This window comes from Miniopterus natalensis, chromosome 4, assembly GCF_054644295.1.
Source record: "Miniopterus natalensis isolate mMinNat1 chromosome 4, mMinNat1.hap1, whole genome shotgun sequence".
Taxonomy (NCBI): domain Eukaryota; kingdom Metazoa; phylum Chordata; class Mammalia; order Chiroptera; family Miniopteridae; genus Miniopterus; species Miniopterus natalensis.
The window spans coordinates 97456129-97477146 of record NC_142084.1 but is presented as its reverse complement, the minus strand read 5'-3'; the positions used below and the strand labels follow the sequence as shown (position 1 = coordinate 97477146).

Below are 21018 nucleotides of genomic sequence, written 5' to 3'. Positions count from 1 at the left end.
CCGACTGCCTGGCCCTGGCCTTTGGGAGCTCGTGAATGATGGGAATGACCGCAGGGGGTCTGCGGAGCAGCATAAGAGAAAGGGCACCTGAGCTCTGCAAGACCGCCATCTGGACTGGACTGGGTTGAACTGTGACCTCCCAAATTCATGTCCCCTAGGAACCTCAGAATATGACCTCTTTAGAAATAGGGTCTTTCCGGATGCGCCTTTGGACAGAGAGAGCCGTGGAGGGAGCAGCCCGCCCACACCTTGATTTCTGACTTCTGGCCTCTAGACTGTGAAATAAATGTCTGTTGTTTTAAGCCAACTGGTTCATGATCATTTGTGACGGCAGCCACAGGAAGCTCATACATGGAGCTGGGGAGCCCCTGGAGCAACGCTCACCCAGGAACAGAAGGGAAACTAGGGCACTGGGAGCCACCAGTGAGATCTCCTCACAGAGCACAGGCTTGGGACCCTGGCTCCACCCAGACCCAGCCTGACCGTTTGGGCATCCCTGGGCAAGTCACTGCACCTCTCTGAGCCCCACCATCCTCCTGGCAGAGGTGCTGCTTGGGGTGGACACAGACCCAGGGCTGGAGGGCACTGCAGATGGCAGGCAGCGGGCACCCGTGTCCCTGACCCCCAGAGGTGCTCCCAGCTGGGCTCCTGATGCGTTGGGAATGAAAAGTGGGATCTCCAGGACCAGCGCCACAGTCTGCAATCAGCCTGGAGGGTGGATGTCGGGGGGAAGCAGTTTCTAAGGGGTCCCTCTGTTAGGATTTTGTCTTGCATTGCTTTTACCAGAAAACCCCGTAACTGGGCCACAGACCAGGCTGGGGACCCCATAGACCTCTGGCCCCTCCATCACCCCCACAGGGGCTGGCCCAGCTACTGGGGGGCAGTGGCCACTGTGGGCATTCTGGGCCTTGCACCCCATCCCCCCATCAGCTGCCTTCCTCGCGATCATGGCCTCGTGGGGTGGGAGGTGAGGAGGAGATGGGAGTCGGGGAGAGTGGGAGGCACAGGCACTGTGGGGTCCAGCCCTGGGGGCCTCAGTCTCAGCAGGCTGTGGTTCCCAAAGGCTGTCTTGGCCCCACTCACATTCCCCTATGCCAGGGCCTCACACGGTGTCAAAGTTCTCCCCCCCCGAAACTGCAAGGCCCACATCTGGACTGGACTGGGTTGAACTATGACTGCTTTCCAGGCGTATCCTCTGGGCCCCACTCCGCCCTTGTGACCCTCAGAACCGGCTCCCCCCAGGCTGACTCACTGTCCTGCGCCCTCACCTCCTTGCTCCAGCTCAGCCCCAGGCCCGCACCTTCATTCACTTCCTCCAGGCGGCAACCGCCGCGTGTCCCTCCCAGCTCCAACCTTCCAGGCTCCCAGTGCCCTCAGGATAACCCTGGAGCGCAGACCTGCAGGGTTTGGCCTCTCCAACACCTGTCCCCTCCCCTGTGCCGGATCCTGGGCTCCTCCTCCCCTGCTGGCTCCAGCGGACGCATCACCCTTTTCAGAACATTTCCCCACAACCCCGTGAGGGAAGAAGTATTATACCCATTTCATGGATGACAAAGTTGAGGTGAGAGAGAAAGGAAGTCAGAGGACAGGCGCGGGCTGAAGCCAGGTGGCCGGGCGCCGCCCCACTGCCCCTCGGTAACTGTTCCGTGTCCACGTGCAGGCCTCTGTTTCTTCGTTGAGAATGGGCCGGTATGTCCACCGGAGCTCCCTGTTCCGGTGCTCTGTGTGTGGTCCTGCTCCAGGCCTTCACTGTCGTCATTGCTGGGGTGTCTTAGTAAGTCACCAAGTCAGGCCATGTCAGTTCACCAACGTTGCTCCATCTCCTCCCCCCTCCCAGTTCCTGGCACCCACCCTTCTGCTGTCTCTATGAGTGTGACTCCTCCAGGGAGCTCATGGAAATGGAATTGTGTAGCATTTGTCCTTTATTGTGGCTTATTTCACTGAGGATAATGTCCCCAAGGTTCATTCATGCTGTGGCAGGTGGCAGGATGTCCTTCCCATATGTGTGTGTGTGTGTGTGTGTGTGTGTGTGTGTGTGTATATTCCTTTATTGATCTGAGAGAGAGGAAGGGAGAGGGAGAGAGAGAAACATCAATGATGAGTGATTGATCGGCTGCCTCCTGCACGCCCCCGACTGGGGATCGAGCCCACACCCTGGGCCTGTGCCCTGACCGGGAATCGAACTGGGACCTCCTGGATCCTAGGTCGACGCTCAACCGCTGAGCCATGCTGGCCGGGCACTTATTTTTTTTTTAAATTCTCACCCAAAGATATTTTTTTCCAGTGCTTTTCAGAGAGAATGGAAGGGGGAGAGGGAGAGGGAGAGAGACATCGATGTGAGAGAGACATATCCACTGCTTGCCTCCCACATGTGCCCCGATGGGGGCTGGGGATCAAGCCTGCACCCGAGGTGCGTGCCCTTGGCTGGAATCGAACCCGGGACCCTTTAGTCCGTGGGCGGGACTCTAACCGCGGAGCCAAGCTGGCCGCGGCACGGTTCCCATTTTGCCTCTGAGTGTCCGACGCCGCGCACCTGGGTTGCTCCCACCTTTGGCTTTTGTGACCAGCTGCTCGGAGCCCAGGCGAGCAGCCCTGCCTGAGCCCAGCTTTGGGGTTCGGGGCGGGAACCCAGTGCGGAGTTGCTGGACCCCACGGTCGGCCGAGGGGCGCGCTGGGTGAGGGCAGGTGGGCTGCGCGGCCCCGAGCGGGGTCTCGGTTTCCCACGCGAGCTGCGGGTCAGGGAGCCTGGAGCCTGTGCACTTGGACAGAAGACACATCCTGACCGTGGGCTGAATTCAGCATCTCCCTCCTTTATGAACGTGAGCGGCAAGCTCCGGGGGACCCGTGGCTTTGTCCCCACCAGCGGCACCGATGACTTCAGACCGAATTACACGAATTGCAGCAATTCAGATTCCAATCACGGTCGTTCTCAAACCCGGGCTAGCTGCTGCTATGTAATGTATTCATGTCGGCCTGTCCCAGTTAAACAACATGCGGACAGCGTCAATGGCACTGATTTCCTTCGCAATTGTTTTCTCCTGCTCACAAGTGGTCAAAAGCCTAGTTTAGATAATGTAGGGAAGATTTGATGTCTGGAGCCCTGGCAGCCACCTTGTGACTCTGAGGGGCTCAGCCTGAGGGCCAAGCTGACTGGGTAAGGACGGGGGAGTGAGGGGTGGGGGAAATTCCAGGGACCTTTCCCAGCTCATACCAGAATTATCCACTCCTGGGAACTCCCCTCTTCGGGACTTCTTGCTTCTTGCCAGAACTGACAGCCTTGTTTGAACAGCTGAGTCAGAGTTTTCTGTTTTTCGCGCTGAAGGCATCATGACTGAGAGAGGGGGTTTCCAAAGGGGTCCGGGAACGGTCCGGGCGAGCAGGGTGAGAACAGGATCCCGCCAGCTTCCTCCAGGTGCGGGAAGGTGCCCTGGCTGGGGCTGTGACTTCTGGCAAAAATAAAGTCCCGCTCGGCCGGGCGTGGCTCAGCGACTGAGCATCGACCTAGGATCCAGGTGATCGGGGTTTGATTCCCGGTCAGGGCACATGCCCGGGTTGCGGGCTCGATCCCGTCAGGCGTGTGCGGGACGCGGCCGATCAATGACTCTCTCATCGTTGATGTTTCTCTCTCTCTCTCCCTCTCCTTTCCTCTCTCTGAAATCAATGAAGATATATTTAAAAAATAGTAAATAAATAAAGTCCCTTTCCGTCCAGGCTGCCACAGCCCCCAAGCTAGGGTGCAGGCCTTGTCTAGGGGGCCTTGAGCTGGCCCTCCCCCAGCCTCTATGCACACAGCCGCGCTGGGGGGAGACCCTCAAAAGGCTCCACTCTCAGCCTGCCTGTCCCGTTCCCCTGCTGGCGAGGACCTCACTTCCTCTGCCAGGGACCGCCTAGCAGATGGGCCTCTTGTTCATGCCCCCAAACTACCCTTGTCCCCACTCAAAGACCCATCAATGCCCCAGACCCTTGTAGTGTCCTTGACCCTTGGGTGGGGGAGGGAAAGGCTGACTGTGCCAGCTTGGGACCCCCAAGCCAGGCAGACAGATGTTTCCCCAGTCCCCCTACAAGATTTTCAAACATCCTGGCCCCTGTTCCCGGTCAGCGGGCATCCCCTGAAACGCCCCGCTCGGTGGGCAGACCCCAGCGGCAGGGTCCCTCAGGGAAGCAGGCAGAGTGCAGGTCTGGGGGCCACACGCCTGCTTAGGGAACTGTTGGGGCCTGGAGCCCAGGAGGCCAGAGCACCAGGAGGATTCAACCAAGAAAGGCCCAGGAGGCAGGGAAGGGGAGGGAGGTCTGGGCCCTCTACCCTCATGGCCCCTTCCTGCCTCTCTGTGTCCCTCTGTCTCCACAGGCTGACGTGGGTGTCGCAGCTTGGCACAGGGACACACACAGCCTTGCCCACTGGGGCGGCAGGAGAGCAAAAAAGCAAAGTCACCAAAAGTTGCTGGAGTGCCAACATCTGTAACTCATGAGACATCCCTCCAGTGCCCAAACTCTGCTCCAGCCTCCCAGGGGGGCTGCCCAGGCTGTGGCGGGGCCCCCAGGGGTGCCCAGACCCTCGCCACTCAATACAGTTGCCTCCAGTCCTGTGTGGCTTTTCCCATTTAAATTAATCCCAGTGAAGTAAATAGAAAGTTCAGCTCAGTCACACAGGCTTCACTTCAAATACTCAGTGGCCACGTGTGCAACTGGAGGCGCTTGTCTTAGAGAAGATTCTAGAACATTCCATCATTGCAAAAAGTTCGATTGGACGGTGCTGGGCTAGATTCCACCCTGGGACACCTAGACCTGGGTCAAAAGTGCCAAAGCTGCCCTCTGTGGGCACTCAGCGGAGCCAGGAGCCTCCCTGGAGGCATCAGGTGAGGTTTGAACTGGGTCTTTAGGGTGAGCAGGGCGTTGGCAGCTGGAGAATACAGGGAAGGGTGTAGAGGCAATGGGAACAGCATGTGCGAGGGCACTGAGGCTGAGAGCAGCAGCCCCATGTGGACCAGGTGTGAATGAGTGAAGGGGAGGAGGAGTGGAGACAGGAGAGGTGAGCAGAGGCCGGACCCCAGGGGCCCTGAGGCTCTGGGCTTTGGGCACTGGCAGCCTTGGGACAGGTTTAAGCTGAAGGGGGCAGGATCGGACCTGCCCTTGAGGGAGCCGTCTGCCTGCTTTGGGGCTGGACTGGAGGCCTGAGGGTGGAGGTCGAAGGGGAGAGCTGGCTCCTGTTATTCTTGTGCCTGAGCATCAGGAGTTGGTCAGAACAGCTCAGAATCACTGAGCTGAGGGAGGGTGGCCCCGTTCCTTGCAGCTGACCCTGGGCCTGTGGGCATTGGTGGCAGAGAGGGCTCCGTGTGGGCCGGGGGAGGGATGGGTGACCACGCCATTTGACAGATGGAGCTGAGGCCAGAGACAGGCCTGTGCTGCTGAGGTTTCAGGCCCTGGTGAAGGAGTGGGGGAGTCCCAAGGGCAGCCGCAGGCGTCCAGAGCAGCAGTGGGGTGGCGGCCAGGTGGGGGACGCTGAGGCCTGGCACCAGCCCGCGGCCTCTCCGTGGCCAGGGGATCCGGCCCTGCTCCTGGCAAGGACATCTTGGCAGGAGTAGGGCTCTGCCTGGGGTGCTAATGTCCTCTTAATTAGCCAGGCACTTGCCAGGCGCCCGCCACTACGGCTTCATTGCAAAACAGGCTCAGGCCTCAGAGCTGGACCAGCGTCTGCCACACTGTGAGTCGGGTGGATGGCCAAGTGGGGCCTCTGAGCTGCCCGCAGAGGCCAATCCAGGTCTCCTCCCCTCAGGCATCACCACCCAGGAGGGTGACAGAAAAAGAAATGGTTTCTAGGGATGCATTTTCAGTAATAGACACAGGGCAGGCCAGACATCATACCTTTGCTGAACTCCTATTCACCCAGCATAGGCATCACCTCCTCCTGGAGGCCCTCCTGGAGCTCACAGGTGACTCTGGAGTCCCCCCTGCAGCTCCTCAGGTGGGCCACGCCCTGGGCACTCACAGGCTTGGTTCCTGCCTTTGAAGGGGTTACAGTTTAGAGGCAGGGGTTGGGGGTCGCAAATCCCTTGGCAAATCTGATGGGAGCCATGAGCCTGGGTCCTTGAAAACTGCATTTCTCTCCTTCAAGCTCAGCCAGAGCCTCTGTTCTATCCATGCCTCAGTTTACCTATTTGTAACCAGGAGGCTGAGATTGGCAGGGGCAATGGGGTGATGGCCTCATCCTGCCCTCCTTGGCTCTGACCCAACAGTCCTGGGATGTGGCCTGTGGCCCTGGGTGCCACAGCTGGCCTGGGCCCCGTGGTCAGCCCTGGAGCCGCTCCTCCCGCTGCAGAGGCACCGGGGAAGGGCACGGGCTGTACCAGGCTGCGCTGGGGGCGCTGCAGGGGCGGCAGGACCACAAAGGCGCCATTCACAGGCTCGGGCCGCAAGGCCGGTCGTTTACGGTGGACGGAGCGTGGCTGTTCGCGCGTCTGTAACACGGATGGCCCCTTATGCAAACCTGGGCTGCACTTGTCACCTTTTGAGAAAAGGGAAACTGAGGCTCAGAGAGGACAAGGCCTCACTCCCCACCACGCAGCTCTGTGTGATGCTGGCCGGAAGCTCCCAGGGCGATGTCACACCCGTGTCCTTTCACAGGCCGAGGCTGCGATTTGCCCACGGCCACCTGGCAGGCCCCAAACACTGGAGTCTGGGTGACCCACCAAGAAAACGGGCAAAACCCCCGCAGGTGCGGGGTGAGGGTTCCAGTATCTCGCTGGGATGCTGGGAGGCAGAGCGAGCGTGAGTCTGCGGAGCTGGAGTCAAAGGGGGGCCCAGAAGGAGCAGGAGGTGTGGGGCCACCCCAGCCGGGAGACTCAGGAAAGTACCTTCAGGGAGGGAGGGGCGCAGCCACAGCGGCTGCCTCGAGCACACAGTCGACAGCTGAAGGCCTGGGTTCAAGTCCTGCTTCGATCACCTCCCAGGGGCGGAATTACTTGTATTCCCTTTTCTTTTCTCCAAGATGGATCGATTTGTTTGTTACGGTGAAATTCACATAATATCAAAGTAACTCTTTTAAGTATACAGTTCTGTAGCATTTAGTACATTCATAATGTCACATCTCCCCAGTTCTAAGCATTTTTATCCCCCCAAGGGTGCCAGCCCCAGGGTGCCCCAATCTGCTTTCTCCTGGTTCCTGTTTCTTCACCTCTCAGTCTCCTTATCTGTGAAATGGGGATAACAAGTCTGTTAGAAGTTTAAGCAGATAAAGCACAATGCCTGGAATTCTTATGATTGACAGTGATTTCGTGCCTGCCTCCCCCACCAGACAGACTCTATGCTCTGAGGGCAGGGTCCAGTGGGAGGGACCCCAGAGTCTGGTGGGAGCAGGGGGCCCAGGTGTCAGGACCCAGTCCTCTGGAGCTGGGAGAGTGGGGCTTTGGGAGATTCCTGCAAGGAGGAGCCCAAGGTGTCGGACCCCCCGACAGCGCTGCTCAGCCTCGGCCCAAGTGACAAGGCCTACCTCAGGGGCAGGTAGAGGCGAGGGCCCAGCTGGGGCAGGCAGTCCTTGTCCCAGGGTTACGTAGGAAACACAGTAGGAATTCAATGACCATCCACCTGCTCCAAAATGGGGTGGAAGTAGCTGTGGTGACAGGGGGACACACTGGGACAAGTCACCAAGGCATGGAAGCAAGATGCAGGGCGAAAAAACCAAAGCCAAAACCAAATAAAACAAAAGTCCTCAGAAACAGAGCTATGCATTTCTAGATCTAAGTACCTATCAACATTGCCTATGTAGCTGTCAATCAATCAATCAATCAATCCATCCATCCAAAAACACTCCCTGCTCTGCACCATCTGGGCTCCCTCCTCTGGCCTTCCCTGACTCTCAGTTACACTGGGCACCTCTGTGTCCGGCAGGTCACATGTCCTGTTTGTAGGCCCCGCCTTGGGTCCCTCTGGGGAAGGATGGGAACAGGGACGCTATTGTCCCAGGCACCACCTGAACTGCCCTGGAACAAGGGCATGGCTGAGGCCAGGCCCAAGCCACTCCTGGGCTGGCCACTGGGCTCCCTACTGCCTGAGCTGAGGAGGGAAATGAGGCCACTGGGAAGGGCTGCTCAGCCAGCTGGAACCCAGTTTCCTGAGTCTTGGAGACCAAGACCCCTTCTCCATGGCCGAGCAGCCTCGGAGAGTCCCCTGCGCCCAGCACTGATGAGCAGGGGCTGCCTGAAAGTAAATCTCAAGGGGCACCGCAGCACAAAAGTCACGGACTGGACGCCAGAGTCAGGAGGCCTTAATGCATAATTGCCATGGACAAAGAAGAGTGAGCTCCGCATCACCAAAGGCATTCAAGCCAAGACTGGACAGCCTTAATTTTTTACATTGTGCATGAGCCATGGCTGGGCAAAGAGAAGCACAAAAACTGTTGGTTTGTGGTTGAGGGCTTCACTGTTGGGAAGGGGTTCTGGTCAAAGCAGCCACCCAAATGTCTATCCACATGGTACCAGTCAGACTTGGGCGTATTCAGTCAATGGAATATTACGCAGCTGTAAAAAAGGGCAAGGAAGCCACTTATATGCTGAAGCAGAAACTGTGCTGAAATACATCAGGTAATAAAAGCAGGGTTGAAAATACTGTTTAAAAATGCAAATGATAATAATAATAATAATAATAATAAACAGACCCACGTTTGCTTGTCTTTGTTTAAAGAAAGGAAAACACAAGAAGCAAATCTAACAGCAGGCACCAAGGTGGTGGAGTGGGAGTGGGCTGGGGACCAAGGCCTTTTGAACTATGTGAACGTATTGTCTATTTGGGGAAAAAATGGCTCTCAGCATATTCCAGCCATGCCGCCAATACTCAGCCTGGCACCCACCGCCATTCCTAAATGCCTGCTGTTATTCACCCCCTCGCCTCTGAGTCTAGTAGTTGGCCAGACATTTGGGGTCTCCCTAACTAGGCAAAGGCCTTTTTTTTTTCTTTTTTAAAAATATGTTTTTTATTGATTTCAGAGAGGAAGCGAGAGATAGAAACATCAAAGATGAGAGAATTATCAATCAGCTGCCTCCTGCATGCCCCCTACGGGGGATAGAGCCTGAAACCCCCTGCATGTGCCCTGACCAAGAATCTAACTGTGACCTCCTGGTTCATGGATCGACACTCAACCACTTAGCCACACTGGCCAGGTGACACAGGTCTTCCTGGATCCTGACAGTGGTCAGAAACAGTGTCTGAGAGTGCCCCCTGGGACTCTCTGGCTACCCTGAGTGAGTGGTTTATAACTCTTCCACAAAGGGGAAAACTGAGGCTCAGAGAGGTTAAGTAACTGGCCTAAGTTACACAGTCAGTGAGAGCCTGTTTCAAGCCTATTAGATGACCTTAAAATGAGAAATGCGGCTTCCCAGCTCTCCAGGGGTGTGCTTTGTGGGAGGGGATGCTGTGGGTGTGCCAGCCTGGGGCTCTGAGGCCCTGCCAATAAATCCACAAAGGTGAGAAGGTCGTGCCACATTTGTTCCCCTGGAAGATAAAACTCCAGGGGGTTGCCTGGGGGAGGCACAGGCTCAGAAGACCAGCTGGGGAGTCAGTGCAGTGCCCTCTGCTTTCTCGTCTGGAGACCTGTGGGCAGCCTGTGGTCACGCTGGCATTCCAGGGGCCTGCCTGGCATGTGGGGAATGTCCCAGCAAAAGTCTTGGCCTTCGGGGAGGCTCAGAAAAGGGAAGTGCTCCTAGACAGGGGTGAGGTGGGTGTCTGTAGGGAAAGTCCCCCTCAGTGGCGGATGGAGAGTTGGGGTCCAGAAGGATGGGGGTGTCACCCTTCCCTGTGCTGGCTCAGCGAGCGGCCTTTGACGTTGGGGTCCGGGGTATAAAGTGGAAGGCACACTGGCCCGAGGCGGGACCTGGGCTCAGACCTGCAGGGCCGCCCAGAGTTGTAGCCCCTCTCTGACCCTCCCAGTAGCAGGAGGCGCTGCTCACTCCTCTGCCCCCTAGACCACAACCCTGCGGCCTCGGCGTCCCCACAGTGGGAACACTGGTTACTTGTTGAGGCCACTGCCACGGAGACCAGCCCGGCTGGGTGCCTGGGCCACTGGGAGGGGTCTGGTTGTCCTTCAAGGCAGTGCCCTTGGGAGCGAAGCCTCAGGGAACCACAGTCCCCCTCGGGAGGGCCTGACTGCAAGGCCCGGGTTGGGTGAGTTGGGGTCTGCAGACCCCTCCCCAGCTCCTGGGCTGCGCGCCCTCCACCCCATGAACCCACAGCCCCTTGCAGGGGCTTCTCTGGGCTCCCTGAAGGCTCTGCTCCCAGGCCGCCTCCTCCAAGCAGCCTCAGGACCGCCTCCGCCCACCCAGTTACAACCTCGAACCACCTCTGTCCCATCCTCAAACCTGCCTGGTGCATCCTCCCCGCTCGGCTTGGGGCGGGGGGCCTCGGAGGGGTCCAGGGCTCCGGGGGAGTCCTCCGTCGGCGGGGCCCTGGCGGTGGGGGCAGGGCCGGCGGCCTAGGCGGGGGGCTGCAGGGGCTCGCGGTGCAGAAGGCAGGGGCAGTCCAGCCGAGCGCCCCCCGCGCCCCCGGGGCCGCAGGGCGCGCGGCCCCCTCCCACGCCGAGCCCCGCGGCGAGGCCGGGGCGGGGCCTCGCGGCGCTGACGTCACCCGGCCTATAAAGGGGCCGGGGCGCCCCAGCCGGCTTTGTGGAGCGCTGCGGAGGGAGGGCGCGCGCGGGGCCGCGGTCGCCGAACAAAGGAGCCGGGAGCTGCCGCCGCGGGGACCCGCCACCCACGTCCCGGGGCCCGCCGCCCGCCGCCACGATGACCGCCAACGGCACGACCGAGGCGGTGCAGATCCAGTTCGGGCTCATCAACTGCGGCAACAAGTACCTGACGGCCGAGGCTTTCGGGTTCAAGGTGAACGCGTCGGCCAGCAGCCTGAAGAAGAAGCAGATCTGGACGCTGGAGCAGCCGCCCGACGAAGCGGGCAGCGCGGCCGTGTGCCTGCGCAGCCACCTGGGCCGCTACCTGGCGGCCGACAAGGACGGCAACGTGAGCTGCGAGCGCGAGGCGCCGGGCGCCGACTGCCGCTTCCTGATCGTGGCGCACGACGACGGCCGCTGGTCGCTGCAGTCCGAGGCGCACCGGCGCTACTTCGGCGGCACCGAGGACCGCCTGTCGTGCTTCGCGCAGGCCGTGTCGCCGGCCGAGAAGTGGAGCGTGCACATCGCCATGCACCCGCAGGTCAACATCTACAGCCTGACCCGCAAGCGCTACGCGCACCTGAGCGCGCGGCCGGCCGACGAGATCGCCGTGGACCGCGACGTGCCGTGGGGCGTCGACTCGCTCATCACGCTGGCCTTCCAGGACCAGCGCTACAGCGTGCAGACCGCCGACCACCGCTTCCTGCGCCACGACGGCCGCCTGGTGGCGCGCCCGGAGCCCGCCACCGGCTACACGCTCGAGTTCCGCTCGGGAAAGGTGGCCTTCCGCGACTGCGAAGGCCGCTACCTGGCCCCGTCGGGGCCCAGCGGCACGCTCAAGGCGGGCAAGGCCACCAAGGTGGGCAAGGACGAGCTCTTCGCCCTGGAGCAGAGCTGCGCCCAGGTCGTGCTGCAGGCCGCCAACGAGAGGAACGTGTCCACGCGCCAGGGTGAGTGGGGACGCCGCCCCCGCCTCTCCCGGCCGGCGCACAAAGCGCACCCCACCCCCGGCCTTCCAGCCTCCCGCCCTTTCTCGCCCGCGGCGCCGCTGCAGTTCCGCGCGGGCCCCGGTGCGCCCCCGCCAGGCGCGCAGCCCGCCCCCTCTAGCTGCGGGACGTGCGCTCGGGCCCGGAGGAGGGGGCGAGGGGTGTGGCTTCGCCCAGCTTTGGGCGCCGCTGCGCTACCCCCACCCTGCGTTGGTTTTGGGGCCCACAGGCTCCGCATGTGCGCCGCCCTGTGTGCCATTCTCCGACCCCTTTGCCCAATCTGGGGTCTCCCCAAGCGCGCTGACCCTTGGGGTCGGCGGGCTTACCCTTGGGGAGGGGACACCACTCGCCGTTTCCGCGATCCCCTCCCCCTCTCAGCCGGCCTTTAGCCGAAGGGCGGAGGCGAGGGTCGTAACGCACCCTGGGCGCGCCCCCAACCCCCTCGAGCAGCCTTTGGAAGGCGGGCGGGAAGGCTTTGATCCCCGCAGGGTGCGCTCCACCTCTCCACCCTCCCTGCCTTTCTCCACCTCTTGCTGTCGGGAGGGGTCGGGCTGTGCTGGGGTGGGGGCCCCCGAGTGCCTGCCCTTCCCCCAGCCCCTCCTCCCGCGTCTGCCCTCGTTAGAGGCCGCGGCCTTTGTGAACAGGGGGGCGGGTTCCTCGACAGGGCCCTCCCTCGCCCCCTTTGTCCTGCTCGGCCTCTGCGGATGGGAAAACCAGATGCGGCGGGCGGGGGAGGGGAACGGCTCTCCGCGGGTCCCCCTGCTGAGGACTTCCCCCGCGCCGGCCCTGGACGCCGGGCCGGGGTCTGGAGCCTCTCCCGGAGGCAGCCTCGCTCCTCGCGCCGGGGACCCAGGACGGCGTGGCGCGGCTGGCGGGCGGCCAGGCACCGCGCCCTGCGCGCGCCGTGCGTCCCGGGGCCGGTGCGCATGGCTCAGCGTGAGCCCAGGTCCCCTGGAAGCCCCTTCCCTCGAGTGAGCCCACCCCCGCGGCCCTGCCCGCAACAGTTGGCTGCAGTTCCTTTGCCCCCTCTCCCAGGGCCTCCTGCCGACCTGGCCATTTCCGAACCAGAAGTAGGGCCCCCTCTTGCCCTCCTCAGATTCCCCCCCCCCAGGCGGCTTCTCTTCCTTCTGGGGTTCCTGTCCTTTCTTTAGTGAAGAAGGCAGTTGTTTCCTGGCAGCCAGAGGCCCCGCTGAGGGACCTCTGGGGGGTCTTGCTCCCCTGGACGGGAAGTTGGACCCCACCTCTGGAGGTGGCTGGATGGGAGCCCAGTAAGTGGCCTCCTGCTGAGGGATACCTTCCTCTGATGGCCACTCTCCTGCAGCTCCTGTCCCAGTGCGGGTAAAGGCAGTGTTGTGCCCGAGTTTGCTGATGGACTCCTGCCGGATGCTTCCATCCTACAGATGGGAGGGTTTAGGCCCAGAGAGGTGAAGCCTGGTGCCCAAGGTCACACAGCTAAGAAGCAGCATGCAGAGCTGCATCTTTTTGACTCTACAGTGGGCTCTTATCTGGACCCCCTGCAGCCTCCGGGGCATACCTGGGCCTCCCGTTTCTGTTCTCACACTGTGCTGGGTGGGGTAGGTCTCCCCACCTGTTCAGCGGACTTTGAGCCCCTGCCCAGTTAGACACGCTGAGGCCTGAGTGGTGAGCAAGTGGGCATGTCCTGGATCCTTCCCTGGGGCTGCTGTTCTCACCGGGACATGAGCAACACTCCAGAGGTGTGGAGCAAAGGCCTGGAGCCCAGGAAGTATATCAGGGTTCCAGATTCGGTGGGGGGTTCCCTTTCTGAGGCCGACGCTTGAGCTGACCTGAGAACGAGCGGGGAGTGGTTGCAGCACAGCTGGTGCAAAGGCCCCGAGGCAGGAAGGAGCCGAAAGCCCAGAGTGAGCTCGTTTCTTGGCAGCCACGGGCGAGCCTGGACAGCTGCCCGATCCTCTCTAGTAAAGCTCGCTGGGGGTGTCATGATGTGATTCAGGCTGACGGGGCAGAAGCAGCCGGAAATTGGGCCAAGAGAGGTGTGTTGGCTCATCTGCGAGTTTAGGGGGATCTGGAACTGGGGGAGGGGCTTTGGGGGCTGATGCCTGGGCTCCATTGGCTTCAGATCTTGGGGTCTTCATCTTGTTCTCACGTTAGCTGACCCTGGGACTTCTGGCGGGATGAGGGTGACCAGAGGACCCAGAGCTGCCACCGGGTGTGTGTGCGGGGGCAGGGGGTGTCTGCAGAGGCCATTTTGGACAGGCCTGCGTGGCAAGGAGGCTGCTTCCGACACATGCCGGGGAACACACACGCTGGGAAACGCAGCCAGGAAGGAGGAGGGCCCTGGACTCAGCGGCTGTGAGGGATGTGAATCATCCCGCAGGCCTTCCTCCGCCGGCCTTGTGGGGGGCGGGGTGCTCCCTGAGGAAGCTGCAGCCTGCTCTCCTGCCTCGGTTTCCCCATCTGTAAAGGGCTGGCCCCAGGCTGGCCTGCGCACATTTTCAACCCGGCTTTGTTTCTGGGAGGAGGCCTTCATGGCCACTGTTCCAGGCAGGATTTGCCACCCGGGGGTGGGGTCCAGGGGCCGGAGAGCTGATGTGAGTGGCAGATGGCACATGTACATTCATCCCTGGTCCTGGCTGTCACCACAGGTGAGGACATGGCTTGGGCAGGGGTGGAGGATGGCAGGGGCACTGCCCCTTGGGAACCTCACCTGCCCTGGGCTCCAGCCAGACCTTGGGCAGTGTCTCACCACATTTTCCAGCTGGTCCCACAGCCTCCTTGCATCTGGCCAGCTGCACCCGGGGGACTCCACACTCAGGAAGTGCCCTGTCCCAGCCGCCTGAAGGAGAGGCTGGCTGGCTGAGGAAAGACTGATCAAGCTGGGCTTTGCAGGATGTGTAAGAGTTCTCTTCATAAGCCGGACATTTCAGGCTCAGGGAATGGCTCATGAGAGAATGGAGGAGGGATTTCAAGTGGTCAGGTAGTGGTAAGAGTGGCTGGAAAGAGGGAAGGCCACCGATGCTTCCAGACCCCTCCCCTAAACTGAATGAGGGTGGGGGGGAGTTCCCTGGGAGTTTTGGGAAATGCTAAGGCTGAGGGGGGTGGGGATGGGGGGGGTGTTAGGGAGGGGGTGGATGAGGACAGAGAAAGCCATGGTGGAGGGGGGTGGGGAGGTCCCAGGTATCTCTCTAGGGCTCTGGAGGAAGGAGGAGATGTGCCCATGGGCTCCATTGAGCCCCCCTCCCCCAGCATCTCCTGCCTCCCCAGGGCTCCTGTGGGCCTGTGACTCAGGCTTTCTGTGCTGCTGTTGATGAAAAGAAAAATCCCAAAACCCTGTTTCCATAGTAACACAGCTCCAATTAGAGACTCCAAGGCCGAGGGGCCTTTCCTGTCTGGGCCTGGCCCTGGAGCCAGGAGGGGCCTGCTGGGTGGTAGGGGGTGGGCAGCTCCCCTTATCCCACCCCTTCTCGTTGGGGTTGGAAGACCTGGTGTCCACGTGGCACCAGGCCCTTAAATTCTCTCAACCTCCTGGTAGAATAGAGAGGGTGGGCCCTTTGGATGGGCAGAGAGAGAAGCTGAGGCCGAGTGAGGGGAAGGTACTCTCCCAAGGGTGCCTGCCTAGCCCCCGCTTTGTGTCCCTCAGCCTGGGACACAAAGCGGGGGCCAGGGTCTTTCCATCAAACCTGGACACGCCAGGCTGATGGGGTCTGAGTAAGAGAGCAGATGGTGGCAGTTATGGCCCTGGGCAAGTGACCTGCACTGGGGAGCCTCCCTTTGTTCCTCTTGGAAGGAGGGTTTCAGTAACAATTCCACACACACATTCACACCCACACGTGCCCACAGGTAGCACAGGGCAACCAGAGGTCCCATTGATCTGTTGACTCGACAGCCGTGAGCTCAGACGGGCTGGTGAGGGCCTGGTTGGCCTGCCAGGCTGGGTTAGGACGAGCCCTCCGAATCCCAGGGTGACTGTTAGACTTCTGTCCCAGGTCCCTTCCCTGCGCACTTGGCCCCTCTTTCTGGGGAGTCCTCTCTCTCTCTCTCTCTCTCTCTCTCTCTCTCTCCTGCTTCTAGGTGTACCTGGTGGGGCTTTTCCTTTGTCTCTCCCCTCCCTTCGGGTTGGCCAGCCCCCCACGCCCTGGGCAGCTTGGGACTGGCTGGGGCCCCCAGGGTGGGTTTCTGGAGAGCGGGGTGGAGCAGGCTGTCCAGTTTGCTGGGTGAGGTCTGAACAAGGAGGGGACCCTAATCCCAAGTTATGCTCCTGGGTGTGGCTTTAGGATGGTCTGTTCTTGGTGGTGCCTCAGTGCTCAGCAGGCCCAGCCCTTCTGACCTGGTCCTGGCTCAGGGCTTCTCTGGGGTGTAGGTGATGGTGAGTCCAGCTCACCACCTTGGTCCTAGTTTGTTAGATCCCTGCCACTGGGGCCAAGGAAGCCCAGGGACCTGGAGGGCTGAGCCTAAGGGGTTCCTAGAGGGTCTGGTTCAGGGCCCTGGGGGACCCACGGAGGCCACATCCACTATTCCATGTATTCCATGGAGAGGAGGGAGGGCTGGGGGAGAGGGCCTTGCAGGAGCCTAAGTGTGCCCACCTTCCCTCTTGAGATCCACCAGGACCCCTTAGTTTCTCTCTGGGTGACCTTGGGCAAGGACACCACCTCTCTGCCTCAGATTCCCTCTTTGTGAAACAGGGTTGAAGGTTGCAACCCCTTGGTGCTGATGTGGGGACATGTCTCTAGGTTAGAAGAGGCTGACACCTTTCAGGCCCTGGGAGGGGTGGCTGGAGAACTGAGGATGGGTCCTGGGGAGGGTGTGCTCAGATCTGGGCTCCACTACCCTCAAGCTCCCAGCTCCCTAGCCAAAGGGACACTTGACACCCACCACCATGGTCTCGACTTTATAAAGGCCCAAAGGGTGACACGCTGGCAAGCCCGAGCCCTGGGCAGAGGTCTGGTGGCTGTGGTTCTTAGAGCCCAGAGCGCCTCTGTTGGGACAAAGACCCCAGTTTCAGGCTTTCGCTGGAGGAGTCAGCATTGGTATGCAAAACGATGCAGATCATATGCAAATCGAGGTTGTAGGCGGCTTAGGTGTCTGCAGAAGGAAGCTGAGGCCCCAGTGCTGTCCCGGTGCTGTCCTGGGGTGCTTGGGCCGACGTGTGGCTTCATGTTTATGCATTTATAAGTTTCCTGAATTTCCCGAGAACCTGTGCTCTCAGGTTTCACTCTGTGGCTGTCACACCTGCACAGAAGAGGGAAGGAGGCCGTGACCCCGTCCACCCGCTCCCCAGAAGCAATACTCTGCCGAGTTCTCCATCTGTCCCTGTAGTCATGGTTTTTGGTTGTATTTAAAGCAAATCCCTGACATCAGAGCATTTCATCTCGAAATGTTTCTGTCTGTATCTCTGAAAAAATGAGGCCATTTTCTTACATAACCACAACATGATTAACAATAATTAATCCTTTCATATCTAATCGAGGGTCACTTGATGGCCCCCCCATCAGCTCTGGAATGTCTTTCTGCAGTTGGTTTGCTGGAAGGTGTCGGGTCTGTTGTCAGAGAAGGTGACATGGACACTGGTGCAGCCGGCCTTGCTCCCGGGTTGGCCCTGGCTCTGGCCTCTGTTGCGGGGGCCGCAGGGTCTCGGGGACCCGGGCAAGAGGAGGGCAGGGCGTGGGTACCAGCTGGAGGCTCTCCCCCCAGGTATGGACCTGTCGGCCAATCAGGACGAAGAGACTGACCAGGAGACTTTCCAACTGGAGATCGACCGGGACACCAAAAAGTGCGCCTTCCGCACGCACACGGGCAAGTACTGGACGCTGACGGCCACCGGGGGCGTGCAGTCCACCGCCTCCACCAAGTAAGTGTCCGGCCTGCCGGTGGCTGCTCTCGCTCGCTGGCCAGGCCGCCCTTCCTGTGGGACCGGGCCTGGGTGGCTCCGCCTGACTCTGTCCCACCACACCCAGGAATGCCAGCTGCTACTTCGACATCGAGTGGCGTGATCGGCGGATCACACTGCGTGCGTCCAACGGCAAGTTTGTGACAGCCAAGAAGAACGGACAGCTGGCCGCCTCCGTGGAGACAGCAGGTAGCCCTAAGCCCCCTTCCCTGCAGGTCTGACCATGTGGTCACTCACCCCGACGCCCGCCCTGTGCTGGGCATCCCCCGCAGTCCCTGCCCAGTCTCACCCCAGGCTGGCATGCTGTGTGAGCCCAGGCCCCTGCTCTCCCTCTCTGAGCGGCAGCCACACCCCCACAGGGCTCACGGCCCCTCCCCTTTCTGGGACAGGGGACACGGAGCTCTTCCTCATGAAGCTGATCAATCGCCCCATCATCGTATTCCGTGGGGAGCACGGCTTCATCGGCTGCCGCAAGGTCACGGGCACCCTGGACGCCAACCGCTCCAACTACGACGTCTTCCAGCTCGAGTTCAACGACGGCGCCTACAACATCAAAGGCAGGTTCTCCTCAGGGCCGTGCTGGGTGGGGGCAGTGTCCGGGCCAGGGATGGTCCCCCTGCTGTGCATGGCCCTCGTTTTGGGGCTCAGCCTGGCCTCCCTGTAACTTGGCTTGGGCCATTCCAAGTCCCAGGGGGATAAATGTCTTGAGGCCACCAGGGCCCCTGGACTGGGAGCAGTCCCCTCCCTTCTTGTCTGTATAGGGGGGAGACTAACCAGCCACCCCAGACAGAGCCAGAGCAGACAGGGAGCCGGGTTCCGGAGGGGTGGGCAGGGGAAGACGCACACCTGAGTTATGGGACCAAAGCCCTGGGGGTAGGGATGGGCCCCATCCAGGATGGGTGGGTGGGAGGCTTGGGTGGGCATAACCGACCTCACCCCCCCTTCTGGAAGCCATGATTGCGGGGTAGGGAACAGAGCCTGACAGGGTTCCCTCTCCCCCAGACTCTACAGGCAAGTACTGGACGGTGGGCAGTGACTCCTTGGTCACTAGCAGCAGTGACACCCCCGTCGACTTCTTCTTTGAGTTCTGCGACTACAACAAGGTGGCCATCAAGGTGGGTGGGCGCTACCTGAAGGGGGACCATGCGGGGGTCCTGAAGGCCTCCGCCGAGACCATCGACCCCGCCACACTGTGGGAGTATTAGGCCCTGCCACCTGCGTCCCTGTCCCCAACCCGCCCCGACCCCTCCTGCTAAATCTCCAGGTGGGCGCCACCGAGGGTGGTGAGCCCCTTGCCTTTCAAACTGGAAACCCAGAGAAAACGGTGTTCCCACCTGTTGTCCCGTGTGGCCTCTCCTTGGGCGGCTGCGGCCTGGCCCTCAGAGGGACCGGGGACCCTCTGCCCTCTCTTCTCTGCAGTGGGTGAGGCTGGCACCTCTTTTTTCTGACCTCAGACAACTCTGAGCCTTATTTCCCTAAAGTGGCCGAGGAGCAGTGGGGGTTGGGAGCCCTGGATGTGGCGGGGGTGTAACTGGAAACTCCTGCCCCCCAGCCGAGATTCCCCCCAACTTGCCAGGAACCGGGCACTTGCCCCAAGCTCCTCGGTGGCCCCCTGGGGGCACCAGCCCTGCATCAGGACAGCCTACAGGGCAGGGGGCCGAAACTGGAGTGCCCATCACCTGTCCCTTTGCACGGAGCAGGCCTGCCCACTGCAGTCCCCTGTACTCTGGGGACCCTGTTCCTGTCTCTTTCACCCTGGCCTAACTGGAAACAGAAAATGACCAAATCAGTATTTTTTTTTAATGAAATATTATTGTTGGAGGCGGCTCTGGCAAGCCTGGTTAGAGCCATAAGTGGTCCTCAAGGGGTCTTGGGACAACATCTCCAGACCTTGGTGCCCTCTGCTTGCTAGTGTTGTGGCAGGGAGGGCACCTCCCCAAATCCAGAACCTGCCCCCACATCCCAGGGGCTCTTGCTGGTCCCTCCCACCTGCCCAGCCTTGGATCCCTACTTGGTGGTGCTGGGCCGCTCGCTGCCTCAGCCAGAGCCTCCAGCCAGCGTGATCGGTGCTCCTTGTCTGACTGGACTCTGGGTCTTGGGGTGGGATGAAGCCGGGTGTCACCCTCAGCTGGGGGCCTGTGAGGAGCCACCCAGCCCCCGACCCTTGGCTCCCAGCCGTGCCCCTGCCAGCCTTCCCCCCCACTGGACCGTGGTTTGTCTCCGCCATGCATCTCACTCTGGGTGTCTTGGTCTTTTATTTTTGTGTCATTTGTATAACTCTAAATGCCCATGATAGTAGCTTAAGACTGGAAAGAGCAAAATAAAATAACACAAATCCAGCACCGAGGCTGGCCTGTGTGTGTCTGGGGATGGAGGCAGCGGGCAGGGGCGGGCCCAGGGCTCTAAGGGGTGGTCTGAGTAGCCAGGCACCTCCAGGGACTGGAGTGCCTTGCAAAGGTGTGGACTCTGCTTCATCCTAGAGGCTGGCTCGGTGTCCCAAGTGGGGACACACACGCACGCACGCACGACACAGTATGGGACCGGAGCTCCATGGTGGGGAGGTGGCTGACTCTGGTTCCTCAATGCCCTGCCTGGAGCATGAGGCATTTGCGGCGGGCCTGCGTCTGCATGTTTAGGAGGCAGAGCCCCAGTCAACAGCAGACCGCCTTACTGGACATCCACGTGGCACCCTGGCCCACCTGCCCCTCTGTAAGATGGGCACCCAGCTCTTCCCACCCAGGAGAGCAGGCCCTCCTGCCAAGGCAGGTGCGCCTTGTCTAGAACTTGGAGGTGTGGGGCCCTGGGCCGGCCCCTTCCAGCAGTGCAGGCGGCCTATGCTGAGCACAGGGCCTGGGAAGAGTGGGCTGGCTGGCTGGTCAAGCTTGCAGATCAGGGTGGGTCCCTACAACAAAGCAGGACCCCTGGCCCAGCTCTGGGTGGGTGGGAGGGAGGGAGGCATTTTCCCATCTGCAGACAAGAAGCTGTGTGTGTTCCCAGCTATGAGGGGGGACCTGGGTCCTGAGCCCAGGGTTGACCACCACGTGGTCTAAGCAGGCAAGCTCTGGGCCGTCCCTTCTGCTGTCCCTCATTTAACCCAGGGTACCCCTGGGTGGGAGGAGCTGGGCTCCCAGCTTACAGAGTGTCAGGAGGACCATGGTGCCACGTCGATGTCCAGTAAGGTGGTGATTCAGGACGGACTGGGATGCGCGGTAGGGGTGGGCAGCGGGGGTGCCCTGCAGTTGGGGCTCCGCCAGGACCTGGGGGCCCGCCGGCCTTGAGCCGCGCCTGGTTCCCACCCCGCTGCGGGAAGCAGTCAGCGGAAGCCCCGATTGGCTGCTGCTGCTGCTGCAACTGAGATGCTTGTGCTGTGACTGGTGGTCCCTGGGGGGATTCTCGAGATTGACAAGGGCAGATGGGAGCTAGGAAGGGATGTTGGGTCTCCAGCGGGGTCCTGGCGGCCAGCCCACCGCCCGTTAAAGCCGGGCTGGAAGCCAGAGGAGGCGCACTGACGCGCAGGG

At 60.9% G+C, this 21018-nt stretch overlaps 1 protein-coding gene across 1 annotated transcript; it reads left to right on the top strand.

Annotated features, from left to right (window-relative positions):
* The first annotated feature begins 10720 nt into the window (after positions 1 to 10720).
* On the top strand, positions 10721 to 19839 carry FSCN1 (fascin actin-bundling protein 1). The gene is made up of 5 exons (XM_016213654.2): positions 10721 to 11598; positions 17305 to 17461; positions 17568 to 17689; positions 17890 to 18057; positions 18503 to 19839. The coding sequence occupies exons 1-5, from the start codon at positions 10767 to 10769 to the stop codon at positions 18703 to 18705; spliced, it is 1482 nt and encodes a 493-aa protein (XP_016069140.2). The 5' UTR covers positions 10721 to 10766; the 3' UTR covers positions 18706 to 19839.
* The last annotated feature ends 1179 nt before the right edge of the window (positions 19840 to 21018 follow it).

What these genes read in the sequence shown, in the direction of transcription:
- FSCN1 (XM_016213654.2), top strand. Translation starts at nt 10,767, where the DNA reads ATGACCGCCAACGGCACGACCGAGGCGGTGCAGATCCAGTTCGGGCTC. An exon ending in GAACGTGTCCACGCGCCAGG is followed by an intron (nt 11,599 to 17,304) that starts GTGAGTGGGGAC and finishes CTCTCCCCCCAG; the next exon opens with GTATGGACCTGTCGGCCAAT. An exon ending in CGCCTCCGTGGAGACAGCAG is followed by an intron (nt 17,690 to 17,889) that starts GTAGCCCTAAGC and finishes TTTCTGGGACAG; the next exon opens with GGGACACGGAGCTCTTCCTC.